At 39.9% G+C, this 21,906-nt stretch overlaps 3 protein-coding genes across 3 annotated transcripts in view; 1 reads left to right on the forward strand and 2 right to left on the reverse strand.

Annotated features, from left to right (window-relative positions):
- Positions 1-645: 645 nt before the first annotated feature.
- On the reverse strand, positions 646-5,659 carry slc5a8l (solute carrier family 5 member 8, like; the record flags this gene model as incomplete). Its single annotated transcript, XM_079578483.1, has 15 exons — positions 646-756; positions 868-953; positions 1,025-1,134; positions 1,209-1,396; positions 2,371-2,457; positions 2,548-2,615; positions 3,082-3,194; positions 3,593-3,681; positions 3,771-3,900; positions 3,986-4,126; positions 4,222-4,376; positions 4,519-4,586; positions 4,683-4,734; positions 5,012-5,077; positions 5,306-5,659. The coding sequence occupies 15 exons, from the start codon at positions 5,657-5,659 to the stop codon at positions 646-648; spliced, it is 1,818 nt and encodes a 605-aa protein (XP_079434609.1).
- Positions 5,660-10,170: 4,511 nt separating this feature from the next.
- On the forward strand, positions 10,171-14,452 carry slc25a55a (solute carrier family 25 member 55a). Its single transcript, XM_079578604.1, has 10 exons — positions 10,171-10,290; positions 10,918-11,008; positions 11,101-11,226; positions 11,467-11,522; positions 12,503-12,593; positions 12,678-12,796; positions 12,884-13,079; positions 13,164-13,318; positions 13,398-13,473; positions 13,556-14,452. The coding sequence occupies exons 2-10, from the start codon at positions 10,989-10,991 to the stop codon at positions 13,710-13,712; spliced, it is 996 nt and encodes a 331-aa protein (XP_079434730.1). The 5' UTR covers positions 10,171-10,290; positions 10,918-10,988; the 3' UTR covers positions 13,713-14,452.
- Positions 14,453-14,982: 530 nt separating this feature from the next.
- The window catches only part of tspan2a (tetraspanin 2a), a 13,180-nt gene continuing 6,256 nt past the window's right edge, over positions 14,983-21,906 (reverse strand). The window contains exons 3-8 of the mRNA XM_079579059.1: positions 18,228-18,325; positions 16,944-17,018; positions 16,777-16,869; positions 16,622-16,687; positions 16,354-16,437; positions 14,983-15,667 (exon numbers count right to left, since the gene is read on the reverse strand). Coding sequence (XP_079435185.1) covers positions 15,602-15,667; positions 16,354-16,437; positions 16,622-16,687; positions 16,777-16,869; positions 16,944-17,018; positions 18,228-18,325 — 482 coding nt within the window. The 3' untranslated portion in view covers positions 14,983-15,601. The remainder of the gene's footprint in view (positions 15,668-16,353; positions 16,438-16,621; positions 16,688-16,776; positions 16,870-16,943; positions 17,019-18,227; positions 18,326-21,906) is intronic.

Below are 21,906 nucleotides of genomic sequence, written 5' to 3' on the forward strand. Positions count from 1 at the left end.
TCACCGTGGTTTTGTTCACTTGTCTAGTCGACGTGCCATGTCATTGTTGCCTCTGAATAACCTGGAAAGAGTCTTGGGAGTGCTTTCCCGGCAGTGGCAGGTAAAAAGAGGGCAGGTCGATGCTTTGTAAACTTCCTCTTTTGTATGTTACCAGGGAGACACAGTTATTGCAAAGACCAAAGCTCAATCCTTCTACCGCTCCTGCTCAAAGATAACGTTTATTGCCTACAGTAACATGGAAACTCCCATACCAGAAACTGCCCAGATGTATAATATCAATAATAATTCAACTGAAACTTAGTAAAAAATCTTTAATACCAGTTTTATGGACAGGAAGAAAAATAAGTCATGACACAATTAAACCCGCCATAAAAAGGAAAATCAAATCCATTATATCCCTGTGTTGTGTGTGAAGCAGACGCTGAGATGAGAGAACTAAATAATGGACAGATGTGGCTTTTTGAAAGCTATGAATAAAACTGACTGCTCAAATGGTCAGCAAAGCAAATCTGATTAGTGGAAAGTGGCAAAAAAGAATTCAACAAAACATTACAAATATGTATTTGTTTTATATTACACCAGCATATTTTACAATAAAACAGACATATATTAAAAACTTCCACATCTTAAAAACATATTCATATATTACAATTTGGTGACGGCTTCTGGGTCTTTGCTGTGAATCTCAGGGGAAAATTCAGTGAAGGCATTGTTGTCAATTCCCTGGACGATGATCTTTTCTTTTGTATGCGGTGCCTGTAGAGGATTGGCAAGAAAGCATAATAATACAGTCTATATTAGAGTCATTATATCATTTTAAACGTAATCCTTGATTTACTAAAACATGAATGAAGCACATATTGTCACCTCTGCTGTTCTCCAGCCACCGAAGCAGATGAGGTCTTTCTTCCTTACAAATAGATCGGGGCTGAGCTTTTCTTGCTTGCAGCCTCCTGAATTTTGACATAATTAAAATCATATTATAATATTTTTTTCATTTCATGCTTATGTTTCGAAGTCTTACCTGTGGCAGCGCTGATCAGAAACCCGGACACCATTGTGACGGTTACGGCGAGGACAGAGAGGTAAAGGTAGGATAGAGAGTACCAGTAGTCAGCCAGTGGTGGTCTCACACTGACAGAAAAGATAACACGTTTCACACAGAAAAGATTCACATCGTTTTGAAAAACATCATGTGGTTTACTTACGAAGGCAGTGTGGTCAGTGGAGCTGAAGTGGTCCAAGGTGACTGAGTGGTGCTGCTCATTGTGCTGTTGCATCCCGCGACAGTGAGCGGGAGAGGGTTTGTTTTGTCAGCTGTCGGTGGGTAAATCTGTGCTCCAATTCCTGCCCACAAAGTCACTGCCAGGCCTATGAGCATTCCACTGATACTGCCCTGGAAAATGCACATGAGAGCAAATCATCAGGCCATGGCTGTGGACAGGAAGATACTGCTGAAGGTTCGTGTGACAAAGTAATGTAACGAGACAAAGTAATGTAACGGCATGTCAATGAACATACATGGGTCTCATGCATGTAAACAAGCCACACCGGATTGTAGCTCATTTCCATCCGTCGTCCCTCATGCGCACTCTCAAACACACTCACATTCATCCTGGCCTATTGTACATGTTTTTAGTGGTAGGGGTAACCGGAGTACCTGGAGGAAACCTACACAGACACGGGGAGAACATGCAAACTCCACACAGAAAGGCCCCGTCCAGGTGGGAATCGAACCCGGACCTTCTAGCTGTGAGGCACGAGCACTAACCGCGGCCAACGATATTCGATAAATGTTTTGAATATAGCACTGTAAAACCGTTTCAGCAGCACTTTCCATTTAATTGAAACAAAGTTTGTCAGCCGTTTTCCATCAAATTGTGCTAAATGACTGGGCTAAACTAAGTGTATCTTTTGCACATTTGACTCTATTGCGGCATCTTGTGAAGGATGTTGCATCACCGAATATTGCAATAACGATTGTTTTTGGATATATTGCACAGCCAAAGAGTCAATAGTTTTACGCTGAGGTGGGAAACACCAGAATTTTATTAATGAGTTTGAATTTTAACCTTAAATATGCTGATGTTCGGGCTTGGTTTATGATTAATATTTGTTTTTACTTGGTTGAAACAAAGGTCTAAAGGTTAGTGTCAGGGGAAGAAAAGAGGAAACAATTTCCTCTGTCAGCAAAAGTGTTACACCATGACACGGGCATGGACTTGGAAGGGCATATGATTATTTGATTTTTTTATTTGATTTTATTATCTTATTCCTACCAAAAAGAATAAAATTCAACATATGTAGATTTTGTCAAGAACTCTGAAATTATGACCCCAATTTCCAGAACATTATGTCATGAATACTTACTATTGAATTAGGTGTGCGGAAAAACATCCCCAGTAAGTACAGCCCGAGGAGAGGACCGCTGATCATGCCGAAAATGGACAGCGCAGCCTGAAAGAGCAAGGCTTTGTAAACGTGTAGTTCTCCAGTTCGACCTAATGGGGGCGCCTAAGAGCTGCAAATCTACTCTTCTCAATTTACCTGCAAAACGCTTCCCAATAGCGAAGCAACTCCAGCCATTCCGATACACAGCCCACCAAAGAATACACCTGTAATTATTGTTAGACTGAATGAATGACTCAGTAGAATAATTGCAGTAAAACATATGGCATCATTTCATTTTGTAAGCTTATTTGTTTACAATAAAGCCCATAGCTTTTAGTCAATAAGAGAACCAACAGGTTTTGTATTGTCTGCCGGTGCTTTAGTCACTCAGTGCTGTTTGTGTCAACAGGCCCTTTGAAGCAATTAAATTTTATGAGCAGCAATGCGTGTCCTTGTACGTAACTACATCACAGCATATCAACAAACATGTTGCTTAAGGATTTTCACAGTGTTAACACTAAATCGCTGCATATGTGAAAACAGGAGAAAAACATATCATGTTTATGCTTCTAAGATAAGATAAATGCTTTATGCACCTGCCTACTGGTATCTTCAAAGACTGACAAAGGAAGAGTGTGTGCTTTAATCAGCTCTGATAGCAGCAGTGTCTAGAGTGTGTTCACAACTTACTCAGACCCATGTTCAACCAAGTCACTTGCTTCTCTGTCCGGTTTTTCCACAGAGGAATAATGAAGTCTTCCATTGTGACCGCGACCAAAGCGTTAATGCTGGAGGATACAGTGCTGCAAAACAAAAGGTGCCAAAAAACAGATTTGCATCATTTGCAGAGCTACATTTTGAATGAGATTCAAGCTTATAGCTTTCAGTGCAATTAGCAACTTTAAGGTGCACATATTACTGGTATTTTACATTAATTTAATATATATAGCAAGAATGTAATAACTGCTGTTAATGGGGCCTGAATCCAAAGACTGAAAATCATTAAAACACAGTCACGTTAGTTACTAGTTTAAAACAATAGCAATACAAGCACATATTTTGCTAATGCTTCTCCATATTAGATTTAAAGTCTTCTCAAATTTTGTCTACTTACCTAAAGAAGTACTTATACTTTGATGGTTTTCATTGATCTTTCTAATGTGTTTTTTTTTTTACCTTTCCTTCATGTGAAAGCCCTTACCTAAGAGTTCCACTGTAAGCAGCAGCCACAAACAAGCCAGGGATGCCAGGATAATCGGCCAGAATGTCCATGACCAGATATGGAAGCAGCTATATTTATATACATTTATATAGTTATTTTAATTGCAATTTGTAAATAGAAGGAAACTTTCTGTTTGTGAAAAGGCTGGTGCAGTTACCTGATCAGAAGTACCGACATCACCATTTGCTAGCGGGTCACAATTCTTATAGACGGAGTACATTGTTAGTCCAGATAACATGGCCAGGCTCACAGTTACACACAGTCCAACCATGTTAATATACAGAGCCCTGTTGAGAAATGCCCAGTGTTGAGATATGCCCCAATCCAGAGCCATTATCCCTCTGAACACACAGGCACGGAATGGACACTTACATCTTGGCGTGTCCCAGGGTTCTGCATGAGATGTAGCGCTGCACCTGGGACTGGTTTATTGAGTATATGGAAGCCCACATTACGCTGCCTCCAATTACAATCGTCCAAAAAGTGTGGCGTTTCAGAGGGTCTGGATCAAAGCTTTAACACATTTTTTTTTTTTTAAATGACCGTATTTCACTGTAATTTGTCGCCTGTAGATATGTTTTTTCATGAGTGCCATTCAGTGTACTCACTCAAATGTCTCCAGCCGGCCCCCTTCTTCTGCGTCCTCAAAAATCTTTGTCAGGCCTCCTTGTAGTACTGCTCCTCGGGCTATAACAGCCACAAACCCAACCAGCATGACCACCATCTGCAACACGTCAGTCCAGATGACTGCCTTCAGACCTCCCTAGAGCAACAATCACATAGAAGTGAGTATTTGGTCTTTCCATCAGCACAGTGTGTAGTGTCTCTCATGACTTTAAAACTCTGTATTACCATTTTCTGTGTTCACCCCTGTGTCCTAATAAGAAGAATAAAATATGACCAACCACAGTGCAATAAACAATGCACACTGCTCCTGTGGCGACAAGCACTCCCCATAGATTCAATCCAGTAACTACATAATAAAAATCAAAGTATTAGTTACACAATCACAGTTAGTTGTTAAGACTAAATTGAATTTTGCTTGTCTCAAGAAGAAACAATGTCTTACTTTGATTTAGAGCCAGTGCTGGGGCATAGATGACCAGTCCGGTGTACAGCGCCTTCAAAAGTTGATTACATTAATCAGACAAAACAAACTGTCAACTTTGTATAAAGACATCGAGCAAATGAGATTACAGTCGCATATTAAAAGATAAATATAAGTGTAGCACATCAAGAATGATGATGATACCTTTTCTATAGACCCCAAACAGTAATTTTGAAATATGTAAAATGTTCTTGAAATCACAGACATATTTACCTATTTCAAGATTACTTTTTACAGTGCCTAATTTCAAAATAGATCAAATAAAGGCTGTCAAGTTTTTTTTTACTTACCGTCTGTACAATGTACATTGAAGTCCCGATAATCCGAATGGGTCGATTAAAGCGCATCTCCAAGTACTAAAAAAACACAGATTATAATTCTAGAAGTGGTGTCACTGACCCAGTAGAGTTTGCAAACCGAGCATTTTGCATATTTATACTCTGACCTTTCTGCTTCTTCTAATAAACTCCCACTGCATCAATCATTAGCCATGTTAACATTTAATATAGATTCCACAGTATCTTGTTTTTCTTAGTTATTGTCCACTGCACCTGCTTCATTCACTCCTGTCTAAATGAACTTACCTCATAGGCGCTGGTGATCCCTAGTCTGTAGAAGAGGGGCACAAACAACTCAGCTGTGGCTATCGACATCAAGGCATACGCAAAGACAAACAGCCAAAATGCTGTTCCAAAGCGATATGCCTCAGCAGGTGTACCGATGACTGTGATGCCTGACATGAAGCTGGCAGTAAGAGACATGGCAACTGGCACCGCTGTCATCTGCCGTCCACCCAACAAGAACTCCTCACTGGATGTCGACTTTCGACCGCGAATAGCTTGGAAAAGGCCAATGCCAGATGCCCCCACAATAATGCCAACAAATACCACATAATCCCACACTGAGAACGTAGATACTGGACCTCCAGTCCCCACCATGATTAACAGTGGAGGATAAAAAAAGATATTTCTTGATAGGAAATGTCAAATAGTCAACAATAGCACTTAGTCATGCAAAAGGCTTGTTTTAAAATCACAGATTAAATAAATTCCAAGAATAGGTCCAAGTGGTCTTGCTGGTGCTCCTGGTAATGACAGAATAACCGCAGAAAGCTGAATGCAAGCGTGGCACAAAAAAATCAGTTAATCATTATCATGATTAGAGGCCTGACTTGTGAGAAGAGCTTCTTTGGAGTCGTGTCCATACACTAATTGTACAAAAGAACAGAGGAGAGACTGGCTGTGCGTGTCACAAAGTAGCAGTCAAAGAGGTATGGAGGCACTCCGTAGTTGCAAAAATTAAAAATCCTTTACTATTACATGGACAAAAAGATTAAAAAACGCCGACACGTTTCGACAGCTATGTCTTCATCAGGGCGGTATTTGTGTACTGTAAGTAATTCATTCACAAATACCGCCCTGATGAAGACATAGCGTCTGCGTTTTTTAATCTTTTTGTCCACGTAATAATAAAGGATTTTTCATTTTTGCGGAATGCCTCCATACCTCTTTGACTGCTTTGTGACATGCACAGCCAGTCTCTCCTCTGTTCTCATGCACTATCGGCTCCTTGGAAGAGCACCCGTAAGTTTACTACAACCTGTTACACCTATGGGACCCAAAGCAGCTCTCATTTTCTACTTTCACTAATTGTACAAAACAAAAATTACAATTATGTTGCGCAGCTATAGTTTATCTTCTCTATTGCTTCAAAATGGTTGTGTTTAATTTCTCGAAAACTAGCTGTCCTCCAGAAGTTTACCCTCTTAAATAGACTTGCTCAGAGCAGAACTTTAGGAGTACCTTCTGTCCTTGAGAACAATTTGTGCACTTTTCTTTGATAGTATCACTTAAAATTACACAACGCTCTTGGGTTCAACTTTGCTCTGGGAATTTATTAGCTAAGCTGCAAAAGCATACGACAATCAAACATAGTCATTTTAACGCTACTTTAGAATCGTGTACTACTTTTTGTTTTGACAAATCAGGTTTTTTGCTATAGTAACTGTGATAACCATCTTACTTTTACTGCCCAGAGTAAGGAACTCACGGGCAGCTCTTCTTCACACCTGTCTTTGAATCATTACCTAAAGAGCTTAAAACACACATAGTTGAGGTTAATTTTTAGTCGTATTACGAATAAATGAGTTTTGTTGAAATCCTTGGTGGCGGTCAGTGCCTGTTAGTGCTGCGGTGAGAAGGGGATAGCTGCAGACCGAAAATACCGAAAACAGAAATACCGTGAAGCGAATCCCCCGTGATAGTGCGCCCTCTCCTGGTAAAGACGGATATATGACGGTATTAGGTCTTGGGAAGTAGTAGACTTTAACCGAGTTATTTCATTTTTTGATTTCTTATGAACCATTTTTGAAATCGTAGATGCGTAGTTGTAAATTAGTAAAATCAATGAAAAAAATCCCAATTACATGCTACCCAAAAAATGCAATTGCAGGCTGTAAAGTAAATTAATCATTTATTCATAATGATGTATTAAGGGTATCTTTTACTTTCTGTGGCAAATTATTGCATATTTTAATTTTAAAGAACAAAAAGGACAAAAAAAAACAAAAAAAAACTTTCCATTATTGGCTGCGGTAGGAGGACACCTAGTGGACACATAGTAGCAGCACATGTAAGGTCAAGTCTCGCCAGTTAACTTATTCATTCAGTTCTCCTTATCATGTGCGTCATATCAGGCTGAATTGACTGTTACATTTTCCATGTCATTCTCTTAATGGACCCGTCTTATCCACAAAGCCAAGATTGTGGGCTCATTATAATTAAAACAGGTTTTAATATGTATAGAAAATGTGCTTAAAAGGGTTGTTAAACCTCCATCTGTCCCAGTTTGCTGTTAGACTCTGCAAGAACAGGTGATGAAGACAATGCTTTTAAATTATAGCTCATTGTTTTCATTTTGTGCTTTCTTCCTACAGGTCCTCCAAAGTATTTCAACATGGAAACTGCCATTTCTAGCTGCTTGCTTTTGACTGTTCTGTTCAGTCCAGCTGTACCAATGTGCTTACCATCTGACTTTACCCTGTACGTGGAGAAGCCTGAGTGTGACTTCTGTGTGGCGATCAACACTACTATTTGCATGGGGTTTTGTCGCACAAGGGTATGTATATAACTATGACAAAACTATAATTTAGTTATGTGTCATTTTGTTGTATTCTGGTGTCCAGGACAGCATCGTGAGGAGTGCAGTTGGCCCATTGCTCTATCAGAGAAGCTGTACCTATGACAAAGTGGAGTACCGCACTACCATGCTCCCAGGCTGCAATGCTAACCCGCTGTTTACATATCCTGTGGCCCTGAGCTGCCACTGTAGTACCTGCAGGACAGAGAACAACGAGTGTGCTCACAGGGCCAGCTCACCCGGGTCTAGGTGCACCAAACCTGTGCAGCATATCTACCCATATCCTGCTCGAAGTGATTACTTAAGCCCTTTGTGAGTATGTCCCGTAGCGGTCTACACTGTGTACTGTTTGTACTTGATATGCCCTGTACTGTTCAGGTCACTCTGTCTTTGTTGTAGTGCAAACAGTTTACATTTTATTGTCCTCCTGTAAGTGTCTCCCACACTAACTTTGTGTATCCTGAATGTGGCCTAATTAAAATGAAAGCCTTTAAATACGTCTTTGACTAAGAGCATTGGTTTAATCTTAATCACATCCGCTGTCGTATCGTAGCCGTCGCGTGTTTACAAAATAACAACCACGGGACCGTGACGCTCCAAAGTGTCACCTCTTCTATATTTACATCAGCGGTCATTGAGGAAGGCACGTGGTCAGTGACACACTCAATAAGCTCTAATGCTTTTAATCCCAGACTGTCTCACTTTTGGCTCTGTGATTTTGTCCTAGAACAGATTTGAATGTGTTGCCTGGTACTGTGGAAAACAAATTGTCTCTAATAATAGTCCATATAGCTCTTAATGATCACGTAGATCTGTCCTGTCATCCGTAAATTATATACACCGGTGTGTTACATTACTTAACTTAGGAGTATTTTGAATGCTTTGGCTACTTTTGACACTGCCTCTTCTTTGACTCATACACATGTGTGTCTAAAAACTATGATTCACATACCCACAATTCCTCAGGAGGTCGTGAACTGCTCCTGGCAACTGTGAGTGTAAATGGTCAGCCAACCAGGGGACCCTTCCAGTCCCCAGGGCCCCTAAGAATACATCTCTGTAAAAGGAAACGAAACAGAAACGGAAGAGAAAGATACCTAGCAGTAAAACTTCAGAATATGGACTCACTATTCTGTATTAATGTTACTGTCACTGCGTGTTGTATTCCCTTCTGAGTAGCCTCCAAAAAGCAGTCGCATAACCTGATTATGGCACGATCACACTGGTGAACTGCCTAAATTGTTTGAATTCTTGGCATTGTGGTGTTTTAGAAACTCTAATACCCTGACAGATCACCAAGTACCTGACGTGGAATTTGCTTCCATCAGCAGTCCCAACAGAACCAACCGCCACATAGCGATCACGCTTCCAGACAAATGTACCGTTTGTTTGTGTTCTGTTTATTCATCCGGAAACAATGAGATTTTATGAAGTAGACAGAGGCCACTATTTTGAATGTGCCGTGCGTGAGTAGATATTCCTATAATGCACATATGTGATAAACTGGGAAATACACAGAAGATGATTAAACTTGATTTGCATTTTGCTGATCTTTTATGGACTCTGTTGTCAAAAGCATGTATCAGCCTGCAGAGCTGCTTTTCATAAAGCACAACTATTAAAGTGCCCCACCCAGCAGGCCTATATGTTAAGCTAAGCTCTGCACACACTTTTGTGATGCAGCAGTGGTAAAAACCTGTTCTGAAGAAGGTTCTAGTTTATACTGGAGGTTGCATATAATCTCTTCTGCTCATGTCATTGTAGTTAGATAATCAACACTAGATTGACTTTCTTTTGCACATTATCTTACCATGAGTGCGTGCAAGCAAGTGCATTATCTATATTCACAGAAGTCTGAATATTTCAGAGCTTCTGCAAAAAATAGGCTATTTATCTCTGTAAACAATAGAAGTGAGTCACAGCTTTGCAATGTACAGGCAGTCATACTGATGATGATAGCCAGCTTTCTAGAACAATCCAAACGCTAACGTTCTCTCTACAAAACTTCCAAATGAGGGTCTCAACACAGATGATATAATGCATTTAATCCCATAAAATGACTTGCTTTTCAGATAAAAATGATGCAAGAATAGTGAGTAGGTAGAACAATGGTTATTCACTTTTCTTTCTTTTTTTTTGCTATAGCATTTTCTGATAGGCGCAAGAGAATGATTGACTTATCAAAGCAACCAATAATAGGCAGGGCAGATCCCATTTGGACCAATTAAAATCGCGTATGTAAATGTTCTTTTTGCTCGTGGCTGAAAAGAAATGGAGGTTTGGGGGGGAGGGAGACGAAGGCGTCCCTCCGCCCACTCGCTTAAAACTCAATGGAAATTTCCAGCGCTCTACTCGCAAGTATATCAGCAGCCGTGACGGACACGAAAGCAGAAACAAACGAGAGGAAGCGCCTAAACAATACCACTTTTTGGTGAGTGTCCCCTGCTTTCCCTTTTTGACTCTTGCGTCGCGTGCTTTGTGATCGCGTGTTACGTGTGATACAAGTGTAGCGTAAGTTTTCTCTGATCTTCAGCGTCTGCCGTTATGTGAAAGGGCTTCCGGGCGGAAACTTGTCTGTAGTGCAGTCGGTTTTCCCCCATTTGACCTTGCTTTCCGCTTTTATGGCTGCCTAAATGCGCCTTTACTTTCGCTGTATTTATGTATATAGTATTACTTGCAGTGAACTGATTTAATTTAGGTCCATATGTTAATGTTGAATTATTTGCTAAGGCCCACCGAGACCATTAATTCTAAAGCATATGCAAATTATTAGGCTTTGGTGCAAAAGTTAGTTTGGTACATCTCAGAATCGCTATAAATGCAGGTTTGTGTTTTAACATACTCTTAAAATGAATGGAGGCGGACCATGACTATATATGGTGTTCCGGTATGTGAAGAAGAGCACGCCCCTCGGTTGCACTATGGTCCCATGACCCTGCTGTATAGATAAGCCAGGGGCGGCCGTCTGTAGGATGAGCGCAAGCGCAACAAGTAGGAGGACCTAGTCGGAAACTGAACATCACTTCTTGGGAACTAAGTATCTTTTATCTCTTTTCAGCACACTTGATTCAGCGAACGACAAGAAACCTTTCTTTTTTTGTACAACTCCCCATCTTCCTAATACTCATCATGTCTCAACAGCAAATTAGGTAAGCATTTTCAATACACTGCTTGAGTTGTATCACAGACAAATTTGCTCCTGTTATTTGATAATGTGACTAAAATGTTCCCCTCTCTCCAGTCTTCCAGCTAAACTCATCAATGGCGGCATTGCTGGCATTGTTGGCGTCACTTGTGTCTTTCCCATTGACTTGGCAAAGACCAGATTACAAAATCAGAGGGCTGGCCAGCAGGTCTATAAGAGCATGTAAGTGAGATTACTAACGTCTTTGTATGAACGGGCTTTGTCCTAGTTTTGTATGGGGCACACTACATCTACTGTGACTCACTGCTCTATCATGTAAATCCCACAGTGACACAGGCATGCACTGTGATGATTGTAAAGATAAACTAAATTCCCGTCCAGTGATTCTCCACTGGGATGGTAGTCCATGAACCGTCTGCGATATTTGAAAGTTGTTCATTTGTTTTGTTTTTCTTTTCACAGGATGGATTGCCTTGTGAAAACTGTTCGGTCTGAGGGGTACTTTGGAATGTACAGAGGTAAGACTTGGTACACATGTGAACTGTTTCAACACTAGATGCCCGCAACACATCGAATAAACTATAGAGGTGTCAGTATTCAGGATAACTATGATAAAAGCTTAAAGCTAGCGTTCACAGCACAACTATATGCATGAATATCCTATTTTTTACAAACAGTCGGTCAAAAAGCCTAGAATACCAAGTAATATGTTGTGTTAATGTTGATTTCTAACCACTTCAGTTACTGATTATATGTACTTGCTCATCATTTTGACTTCTTGTGGAAGTGGTTTAGTGTAAGGTGATAAAGTATAGGCCTCTGCTTTTGTAAGGAAAGCTGTTGTTTGCATCTGTGTTTTTCATATTACAGACGTGGTTCCCCCTGGAATATTGAAGGCTAGCCGATATGGCGCAGCCACGCTGGAGGCAAATCATTAAATGGTTCTTACAATATTGCTCTACTTAAAACTCTAGGAACACGTTTATGTTTTGCCATCTTCTGTCCTTCTGTCCATATTGTCCTTCCACTGTCTCCTCATATCCCTTTTTTAAGGACTGTGCATTGTGTCATGGCAGACTCTGGGTAAACTAAAAACAATACAAAATGGCATGGCTGTGCCACAGATTTACCCAAGTCTGTATGCGCAAGGCGGTCCAAGATCTGTCCTGTCTATTCAGTAACACTTGTCATTTTCTTAACACGCTCACAATCTTGTAGTTTCTGCTTCTGTATTCCACCAAATGGTTTCTTGTCTGTTTTCAACACTTTTTCACTGTTTCACATTTTCTTCTTAACCATGTTAATGTAACCCCTTCATTTTTTTATTTTTACTGATCATAGCTTCTTAATGAACTTGTCTTTTACTTATTTGTTGTTACTGTAACGTAAACTGTTGACTGATTTTGTAATAGTGTATTTGTGTAATGGGATAATGACAATGTACTTTAAATGTGTTTAGAAATTAGCATTTTGTAACGGTGAGTTTGTTTCTCCTCAGGCGCTGCTGTCAACCTTACTCTGGTCACTCCCGAGAAGGCCATCAAACTGGCTGCCAATGACTTCTTCCGTCATCACCTTGCCAAGGATGGGTAAGCTAACATTTTAATTGCACTTTGTACTTCCCTCCCCCCGTTTTGTTTTATCAAAGTATTTATTTCTTCTCCTGTTAACAGGAAGGGACTGACTGTGTTCAAAGAGATGATGGCAGGCTGTGGAGCTGGCATGTGCCAGGTTGTTATTACCACTCCAATGGAGATGCTGAAGATTCAGCTGCAGGATGCAGGCAGAGTTGGTTAGTAATAAACCTGTTGAATATGTTATGAATATAGGTATGCTTGCTTTTGGTTTTTATTTACAAATTCTGTATGACTTTCCATAGCTGCCCAACAACAAAAGCCTGTCATGATGTCTCCATCAAAGCTTGTCACTACAAACACTCTTTTGAGTCGTTCCTTCAACTCTGGCGCGGTGGTGACTGCCCCGCGGGCAGTGTCTGCCACACAGATTGCCAAGGAACTGTTGCGAACACAAGGCATCCAAGGACTCTACAAAGGACTGGGGGCAACGATCATGAGGTAACTTTGCCTCTTACTGTCTTGAAATGTATACAAAATGTGGAGTTTAATCACTCTTGTTCTTGTCACTATTTTCCCCTTCAGGGATGTCCCGTTCTCCATTGTGTATTTCCCCCTCTTTGCCAACTTGAACCGGCTGGGTAAGCCGAGTGCAGACAAGTCTTCACCATTTTACTGGGCCTTCCTGTCGGGCTGTGGAGCTGGCTCGTGTGCTGCTGTGGCTGTTAATCCTTGTGATGGTGAGGATTATTCTCTGTGTAACTGTTTTTATATTTCTGCATTTGAGAGCTAATTTTCAGTTTTATTTTTTGTCCCTAGTGGTGAAGACGAGGCTGCAATCTCTGAACAAAGGGTCCAATGAAGAGGCCTATAATGGGGTTGTGGACTGTATCAGGTGAGCTGCCGACAGATTCAACTTGGGTTTTACTTTTAAGTAGCGCCAAAGCATTAACACATTTGATCCTTGTTCCTTCCAGTAAAATCATGCGTAAAGAGGGACCCACTGCCTTCCTGAAAGGAGCCGGCTGTCGTGCACTGGTCATTGCTCCCCTGTTTGGAATTGCACAAGTGATGTACTTTGTGGGCGTGGGAGAATATATCCTTGACAACTCTCCTTTGAGATTCCTTAAATGAAGATTATCCTAAACTGACTGGCTATGCACGGGAACATCCAGTGAAGACTGTACACCTGGCAGCTATGTACCATGGGTTTACATGCTTGTATGGCCCTGTCTGAGTATTTGGAAAGGCCTCAGGATTGTAATGCCTGAGTTTGTCTTCAGGTCTCATCTGTGTTGCACTGAACACTTTTGTGACTTATTCAGCAGGGCAATTCCAGAGTTTGCACTGTACATCTAGCCTTACTGGTTTAAGGGCTTTTAGTGTTATGCTAATGTCCCTTAACAGCCCAGTTTTGTTTTCCCTCTATGAGGGAGCTGGTTTCAGTATCACAACAAGACTGTACACGAATCGAAATGATGTTACATTTCTGTGTTGAATTAATGAATGCAGTGGCTTGCAGTTCTTGATTGCAGTCTTTTATCAACAGACCTTTTGTTGAGACAAATTCATTATTTATTCACAAAGGGATTTTTCTTAATGTTACACCATTTCACAAGTTACTGTGAGTTTGACTGATGATATACCTTCCATATGTTGGGGCCATTCGATTTAGTGTGTCCGTGTCTATTCTCTTTTTGTAGTGCTGTATTTAATTAGTAACTTAAACTTGATACAAAACAAACATTTGTCTTTTACCTCATATATTTTACATGCACAACCCTTGTTTGACTTCTTGTTTATGCCTTAAGAGAAAAGATTTTGAAAAATTGTGCTCTTGGCCAAAAAATGCAAGACTGTTACATAAGTCTGTGGAAACTTGTTTTGTACAGTATATATTTAAACTTTTGTACACTCTGTAAATGATTAAATATACATTTCAATCTTATCAGGCTTTAATTCATAATTTATAAGTTGGTTTATTTATTTTTGCCATATTTAGGTCTCGATATGTGTAAGAGGTGATATGACCAGGGCTTGCTGCCCCTCATGTTTTACCCCTCCTCTGATGTGTGTTTATAACTTGTCTTTGCCGCTCATGGTAGATAAACCCTGTAGCAGTATTAGACTGCATAAAGGAAGATTCAAATAACACACATTTTGGGCCACATTTTCTTCTCAAATGTGAGTCCCAAGTGCAGCTGCTGAACTTTCGCTTAAAACACACCAGTTAAAGAACAAAAAAATCTGCAAGTTTTGACTTCAAGCACCATATTTTAATAATAGTTAAAAGTTTAACAACGGCATTATACTAAATATCGTACATCAAACCAAGAAAATGAACAGCACATTCAAACAACGCTGTAAGTGTTTCAGTACCGGATGAACAGGAGTATTTATCAGATTTATCATATCCTAACCTTTAAGTCCACAATATCTACACTCTATTGTGCTTTGAAAGAACAATATGTACAAGTGATGAACAAGAACTACTGAATAAATATTCAAATTGCATGGAAAGGACAAAAGTGCAGTAGCTGGAGGCATATCCATGTGAATTTACAGGCACAAAGAGTTGGTTCTGCAAAGGGAGGCTAGTCCTCAAAATATTACAGTACTCACACTAATCTGGTTGGCAACATGTGTATATTGTATTCAGAAGTAGAAGGTAAGGGCAGATAACAAATGTGCATCCACTGGAACATTGTATGTACAAGTTTGAACATTCACCACATTCAAAAAGGCTTGAAGTGTTACTTGAGTGACTTGTAGCTGCTGAGAGGCACCAGTTTTGACAACGGGATGCTAAAAACCTGGGAATGTGTCGGGAGTAGTGGAAGAAACTAGCCTTGCTTTATGTAAAAGAACTACAACGGTATCATAGTTTTGTGCTGGTGCAGATCAATATGTGGCTATGATCCCATGTATATTGCATCAAATTTGGTCCAGAGAAAAGCACTTTTCATTTTTGATCAGTGAAATGTAATCAAACCGTTCTTTCGCAGCCTTTTGGTTTTGAAGGGCTATATAACCTCCCTGCTGTTCCTTATGGCGCAACACAGAACCATACTGAAGATCATGCCAATTATCTGCAATGAGAAAAGAAAGTCAAGTGCATTTACATACAGACAGAAGGAAAATGAGCCAAAACAATTAACCTAACCCCTACCTGAACCAAGCACATTTTCATCAGTTTGGCTTTACCCAAATCTAAAAGCTTCTTGAAAAATGCCCCCAAAAAAAAGAGCAACAGAAAAGTGATGGAAAAGTGACCAAAAAAGAGCAACAGAAAAGTAAAGAAAAGTGATGAAAAAGTGACAAAAAAGCAAAAAAAGGGCAAAAAAAAAAGGGCAACGGAAAAGTGATGAAAAAGTGCCAAAAAAGCCAAAAAAGAGAAACATAAAAGTGCCAAAAAAGCCAAAAAAGAGCAACAGAAGAACGTTGATAAAGTGATGAAAAAGTGCCAAAAAAGACAAAAAAGACAAACATAAAAGTGCCAAAAAAGCCAAAAAAGAGCAACAGAAGAATGTTGATAAAGTGATGAAAAAGTGACAACAAAGCAATAACAATGTGACAATAAACCCAACAAAAAAGCGACAACACCGCAGCAACAACACGAGGAAAAGGATCCATTTAGGTGAGTGTTGTACGTCTTAGCCTTCAAATGTGGCGTTACAATGGCCTATAGGCTGTGACCTTATGGATTTGGGTAAAGCTAAATGGGAGAAAATGCAGTTGGTCAAGCCAGGGGTTAAGAGGATATACAACTTCTCACCATCACTCCAGCTATACCAATCCCAATGTAGCCAATAATATGCAGCTTTGTATTGAAGAAGTCAGTAATAGCAGAGAGACAATCCTATAAAAACACACACAGCTGAATCAGTGGAGTTAGAAGCACATACTTTTCTCATCTATCACTACTACATTCAACAGTGCGTCACATGCAATTATCATTTCTATTTTTACAGTAGAGGGCAATGATGCAACAAAACACAATATTGCCATCTAGTGTCTGTCGCCTGTAACTACTGAGAATGTACCTTTTTGTTCGCCTCCTCTTCAGGACAGAGAGTGGGGTCTGCGGTGGAACCTCCACAGCAGTCCAGCTGGAAAAGAACAAATGTTTTCAGTTTGCGATTCCACGTTAGCATTAGAGCAACACGATATCAAAAGTGAAATACAAAAACTAACGCACAGTTTTGTGGTACATTTTGGCGATTGCGGTGCCGTTCACGTTGGTGTTGTCGGTGATGGAGCTGCTGTAAAACTTCTGCACTTCCTCCACAATCTGTAATAATTCAAAAACTCACAAATAACCATCCGTGTGAAGGACACTTACAAGAATAGAGATTGAATACTTACTTGCTCCTTGTTGATGAAGCCAAACACACCAGCTGCAATCTCAGCTCCAAAGATAATAAGGAGGCACGCAAAAAACTGGAAGAAAGAAACACCTCTTCAACAAAATAGGCCAAGATATTGTGATTGTAACTACAAGAAGACAGTGAAGAGACACAACAACTTTATCTGTAACAACTACAAGTGTCAGTGTAGTACTCATTGTAGTAGTAAGAAATGTTGTGATCATTCAATTCACTTCCACATAATTGTAGCACTGTATATATGACACTTCTTTGTGACTCGATAGAAGCTCTGATGACTTTGACGAAATAGAGGTGCGGTTTATTTAAAATATAGGGCCTGCATGTGCCTCAGTGTGGCATAGTGGCGGTCTCTTACCAAATTATCCTCTTGAGTTAACAGAATAAACAAACATACATTACAGGGGGATGATACATTTGAAAGCAACAGGATGAAAATGATAAAGTGATAAAAAGATGATAAAGTGTGATAACGAGTTTCTAATTCAGTGCAATGCAATACATTTGAGTCGAGCAGCGTGGAGTGGCCTCGATCAAGGCTTGATCATCACCATGAGTGTGGAGTGAACAACAATGGGCAGAGGCGAGAGGAACGGCTGTGAGTCACAGTGTTGGATCTGGCTCGTCTGGACCAGAGTTTGGTACCGCTTCTTTATCACAATCAGAATAGGTTTTAATGCCATGGTTTGAGAACAGGTTCACAAACTAGGAATTTTTCTCAGTGCAAATGTGCAACATTAAACACATATCACAGAATTAGATAAAAGTAAGCTAAAAAACGTTCAACTACAAGGCTATGGGGCATGCATTAAGAATATTAAATAAATAAGATAAAATGAAAAGTGACATGTGGTAAGACAACAACAATTTGACATTGAACAACAGCGGGATTGTATTTTCAGATGTGTAGGTGATAAAGTGATATAAGGTGATATAAAGTGATAAAGTGATAGTGATAAAGTGATAAAGTGATAAAGTGATAAAGTGATAAAGTGATAGTGATAAAGTGATAAAGTGATAAAGTGATAAAGTGATAAAGTGATAAAGTGATAGCAGAGGATCTAAGTGTGGACACACCACACAGTGCAAGTGCAGATTACATCTATGAGTCTGAAACTAAGCTATAGATACTTGTTTCTTGTAGATCTAACCATATAGAACCTATAGTTCTACTTAAAATATTTCCATGACACTGACGCTGTTGCGTTTGTGTCAGACAAAGAAAGCGGGACCGAGCAGTTGACCTCATGCAGGAATTACATACCGATGCGAGAAGGCACTGCGACTCCCGCACAGCTCCAAAACAACCAAAGAATCCAACAACCATCATGAGGCCTCCAGCGCCCAGAAGAATGTACACCGCTGCGGAGAGAGACATGGCATTACTGTGCATCAGTGGCTCAAATACGAGTAGAACGTTTTGAAGAAACTGTACTTGAAAGAACAGTTTTTGAGTACTTTGAGTATTTGAGTATATGGGTGGATATTTTTTAAATATTGTTTGTAGAGAAATAATTGGTAACTCTGTCCACTCTAACAAAATCTTTAAGTGAGAAAAGCTTCATGTACACATTAGGGACATAATTTATGTTTTTTTTTAATATATAATAAAGTCCACAAGAGGTCAGTGTTACTCCATGTTTTAGAATAAATAGTTGTTCCATGTGTTATTTATTTGATCTGATTTTAAGTTGTTTTATTTCATATCATTTTCACATTTTGTGTTTTATCAGTTGTATCGCCTCAACTCAAAAACATTGAATTGAACATTATATTTCGAGCCATATAAACAAAACTATACAAACAGTGTTCAAGAACAAATACAGAGACAAGTGTACATCCCATATCTGTCCAAGATCTTCACCTTTACATACAACGGACTTCCTTTGCCCCAATAATTGGCCAACAAAATAAAATAAATAACATTTTAGCTCAAAAAGGAGTGGGAAGAAGACAAACTAATTTATTTCCACCCCCATTCATATACTCTAAATAACTGAAATTAATATTATAAATAAGCTTCTCATTCTCAAATAGTTTGTTGTTACTCAGTAATTAAAATACCTGCTGCTCATACTAGTAATCATTCGGATTACTGCTTTTAACTTCTAACTGAGTAAATACGTTTTCAAGACTTCAACACCTCACCAGGAGATGGCAGCACAGTCCCTGCACATCATTGCTCTGTGGGAGTTGTATTTATAAAGGCCTGTTGTTATATAGTGAGTAGGAAGGAGGCGATAATGCTGCTCCCACTGCTCAATGTAATACTTCCCACTCCTTCAGGCCAAAATCTGCAACATTTGGGTCATTGGAAATTCAGCTGGTGAACAAACACACACGTTCCTTTTACAAGTGAGAAATAATTGTATAATTTATAGTCAGTGTCACACAGTATGATCTGCCACGTAAAGCAGATTGCCTTTTTTTACCTAAAATCTATTTTGCGCACGATGAATCATTTCAACCCAAATAATATAATGTGAAATTACTATGAACTAAATTGATGTCAACGTGGTGCACCGTCATGTTAATGTAAAATAAGTGAACCTGCAAACATAAAGTATTCAAACTGTGGCTCTCACAAATTGGCAGCCTGAAGTTTATGCCGATGTTGGAGCTTTAAGGTCTAAAAAGTCAAATCTAAATTTAGTGGCAAAAGAAAAAGACACAACCAACCAATAACAGCCTTGTTTCTATCATTCAAATGCAAAACAATGTCAGGTTTTTCCATCTGCTCCTTTTTTTGTTTGTTATTCCCCGGTCTGTGCAAATTATTTTTACGTTGCTGCAGGACACAACAAAACTGTTTGTCAGAAGCCAAATCTAATTCTCTCTTTCTGCACCCTGCACCCTCCTCTATTGTCCCAGCTATGATGTCGTCACCTCCTGACTACGGGCCTCCTGTAACCAAACACCAACCTGCCGCGCACACCACCCACCCCAGTGCTCTGCTCTGGGCCTCATCAGCCCCATCGGCAGCAACCTCCACGGCAATTTAATTAATCCACATGGGGGAGGACACAAGCTGTTGTTTTGTTGCTTCTGCAGAGGAGTTAAGGAAGGAGATGTTGTCTGGAGAAGTGACGAAAGACAGGGATTTGAAGGTAGCCACGGCACAGAGAAACAAGGCTGCTTCTATTGTATACACAAAGTCCTTTAACAGGAATTATCCTCACCCATAATGTTTTCCATCACGTTAAATATGCCACTCCAGGCCTCAATGATGCCACGCAGTAACTGGCACTGTCCTTGTATTAGCTTAGTTGTTTGTCTTCTGAGTAAATGTTGATGCTCTTGGCAGTAAAATGAATTGCGTTTTGCACTTGTGTGTATTATTCATTGATCCAAATAGTTTTTAAAATGAAGCCATATTGCTCTTTCATGTCTTCTTAAAGCTGACAGTGGGGATCAGAAAATGTTTGACAAGTTCGGTGTTAAGTTTGGTGCTAGAAACAACATTTGCATTTCAAATTATGCTAACGCCTTAATCAGATTATCACAGCTAGTTTGTTGTTTGCATATTCAAATGCATATTTAATGTGTCCCACCGTCGTCCTTTCTTTTCTACAATTATAGTGTTGCATCAGTAACTCTACGTAAGCGATAAAATGACTAAAACCGTGAAACTTTACAGATCTACTGGTGCCACCTGCCACACCCCGATCTGCTCCCCATGTCCCGGGAGAGGCAGTCCCTACCAAAACCCTGATGAAGAAGAATAGGCTTCATTCTGATCCCCTTCGCCCACAGCCAGAGAGAGTGAGAGAGGACAAGGAGGGGGGGGGGGGGGGGGGGGGGGGGGGCATTGATACTTCACGCTGAACACTGTTGTCCACTGTACGTTTCAATGGCCAGTTGTGTTTTTATGTGAGTTTAGGAAATAAAGCCTCCATCCAACAGCATTCAAAAGCCATCCGAGGACATAATGCTGCAGTTTATCAAGAGACAAATGTGCAATTTGTCACCGTCAAGTCACTGTCTGTGAGGGATTGATCAATCTGATAAAATACTCTCATGTGAACCAGTTTGCAACGTAATCTGCACTGATTTAAAATGATACGGCATCATTAGGAAGTTACAGCAGGGCGCTTGTGTAAAAGGGACCTAGCCCTAGTCTCTAAAACCAGACAACAGAACAATAATGTGTGGAAGAGCTGCAAATTTACAATTATCTCCAATGTCAAGAAATGTGTGAAAAATGGGGAATCATTTGGAGGAAAATGGGGAGAAATTGTAGCAAAAAATGAGGAGAAAGAGTATAAAAAAAATAGGAAAAATATGAGTAATAAAAAATGAGCAAAAATCACGGGAAAACATTTGGGAAAACGAGACAAAGGAAACAATGGACCAAAAGCATCGAAACATGGTTCTAAAGATAAGACCTTTTCGGTTCCTGCTTTTGATACCAGTAGAACAGGGATGTCCAAACTTTTTTCATGGGGGGCCACATATTGGAGCGTACACGGGGTAAGGGCCATGGGTCGGTGGTTAGTTCCACGAAACCTCTGAGTAGCAAAGGTTTAAATTATGCCTCATGCCTTTATTTATGCTTAAAACCTTAATGCCAGCTCTGTCTCACAATAAAATGCTAGTTGTTAGGTTAGAATTTAAATAAAAAGGACCATCTCTGATGCTGTGAACCGATTCAGCAAGCAGCCCGAGTGCCACCAAAAATTGGTCTGAGGGCCACATTTGGCCCACGGGCCGCACTTTGGACACCCCTGCAGTAGAACCTCATTGTTTTTTTTCCATACCATACTGGTATCGTTTAACGGTACCTGGCCCTACCAAGCCTCCTGATTGTTTTTTGATTGTGACACATTAGACACTATTTTTTACAATTATACTGAAGATTTTGCTGGAAATTTGACCAAGTTTTCATTAGTTTGACCCTTTTTCTGATGCTTACTGTTTCACTTCCTTATTGGACACTGACAGGA

Source organism: Gobius niger (assembly GCF_951799975.1).
Source record: "Gobius niger genome assembly, chromosome: 20".
NCBI classification, from domain to species: Eukaryota; Metazoa; Chordata; class Actinopteri; order Gobiiformes; family Gobiidae; genus Gobius; species Gobius niger.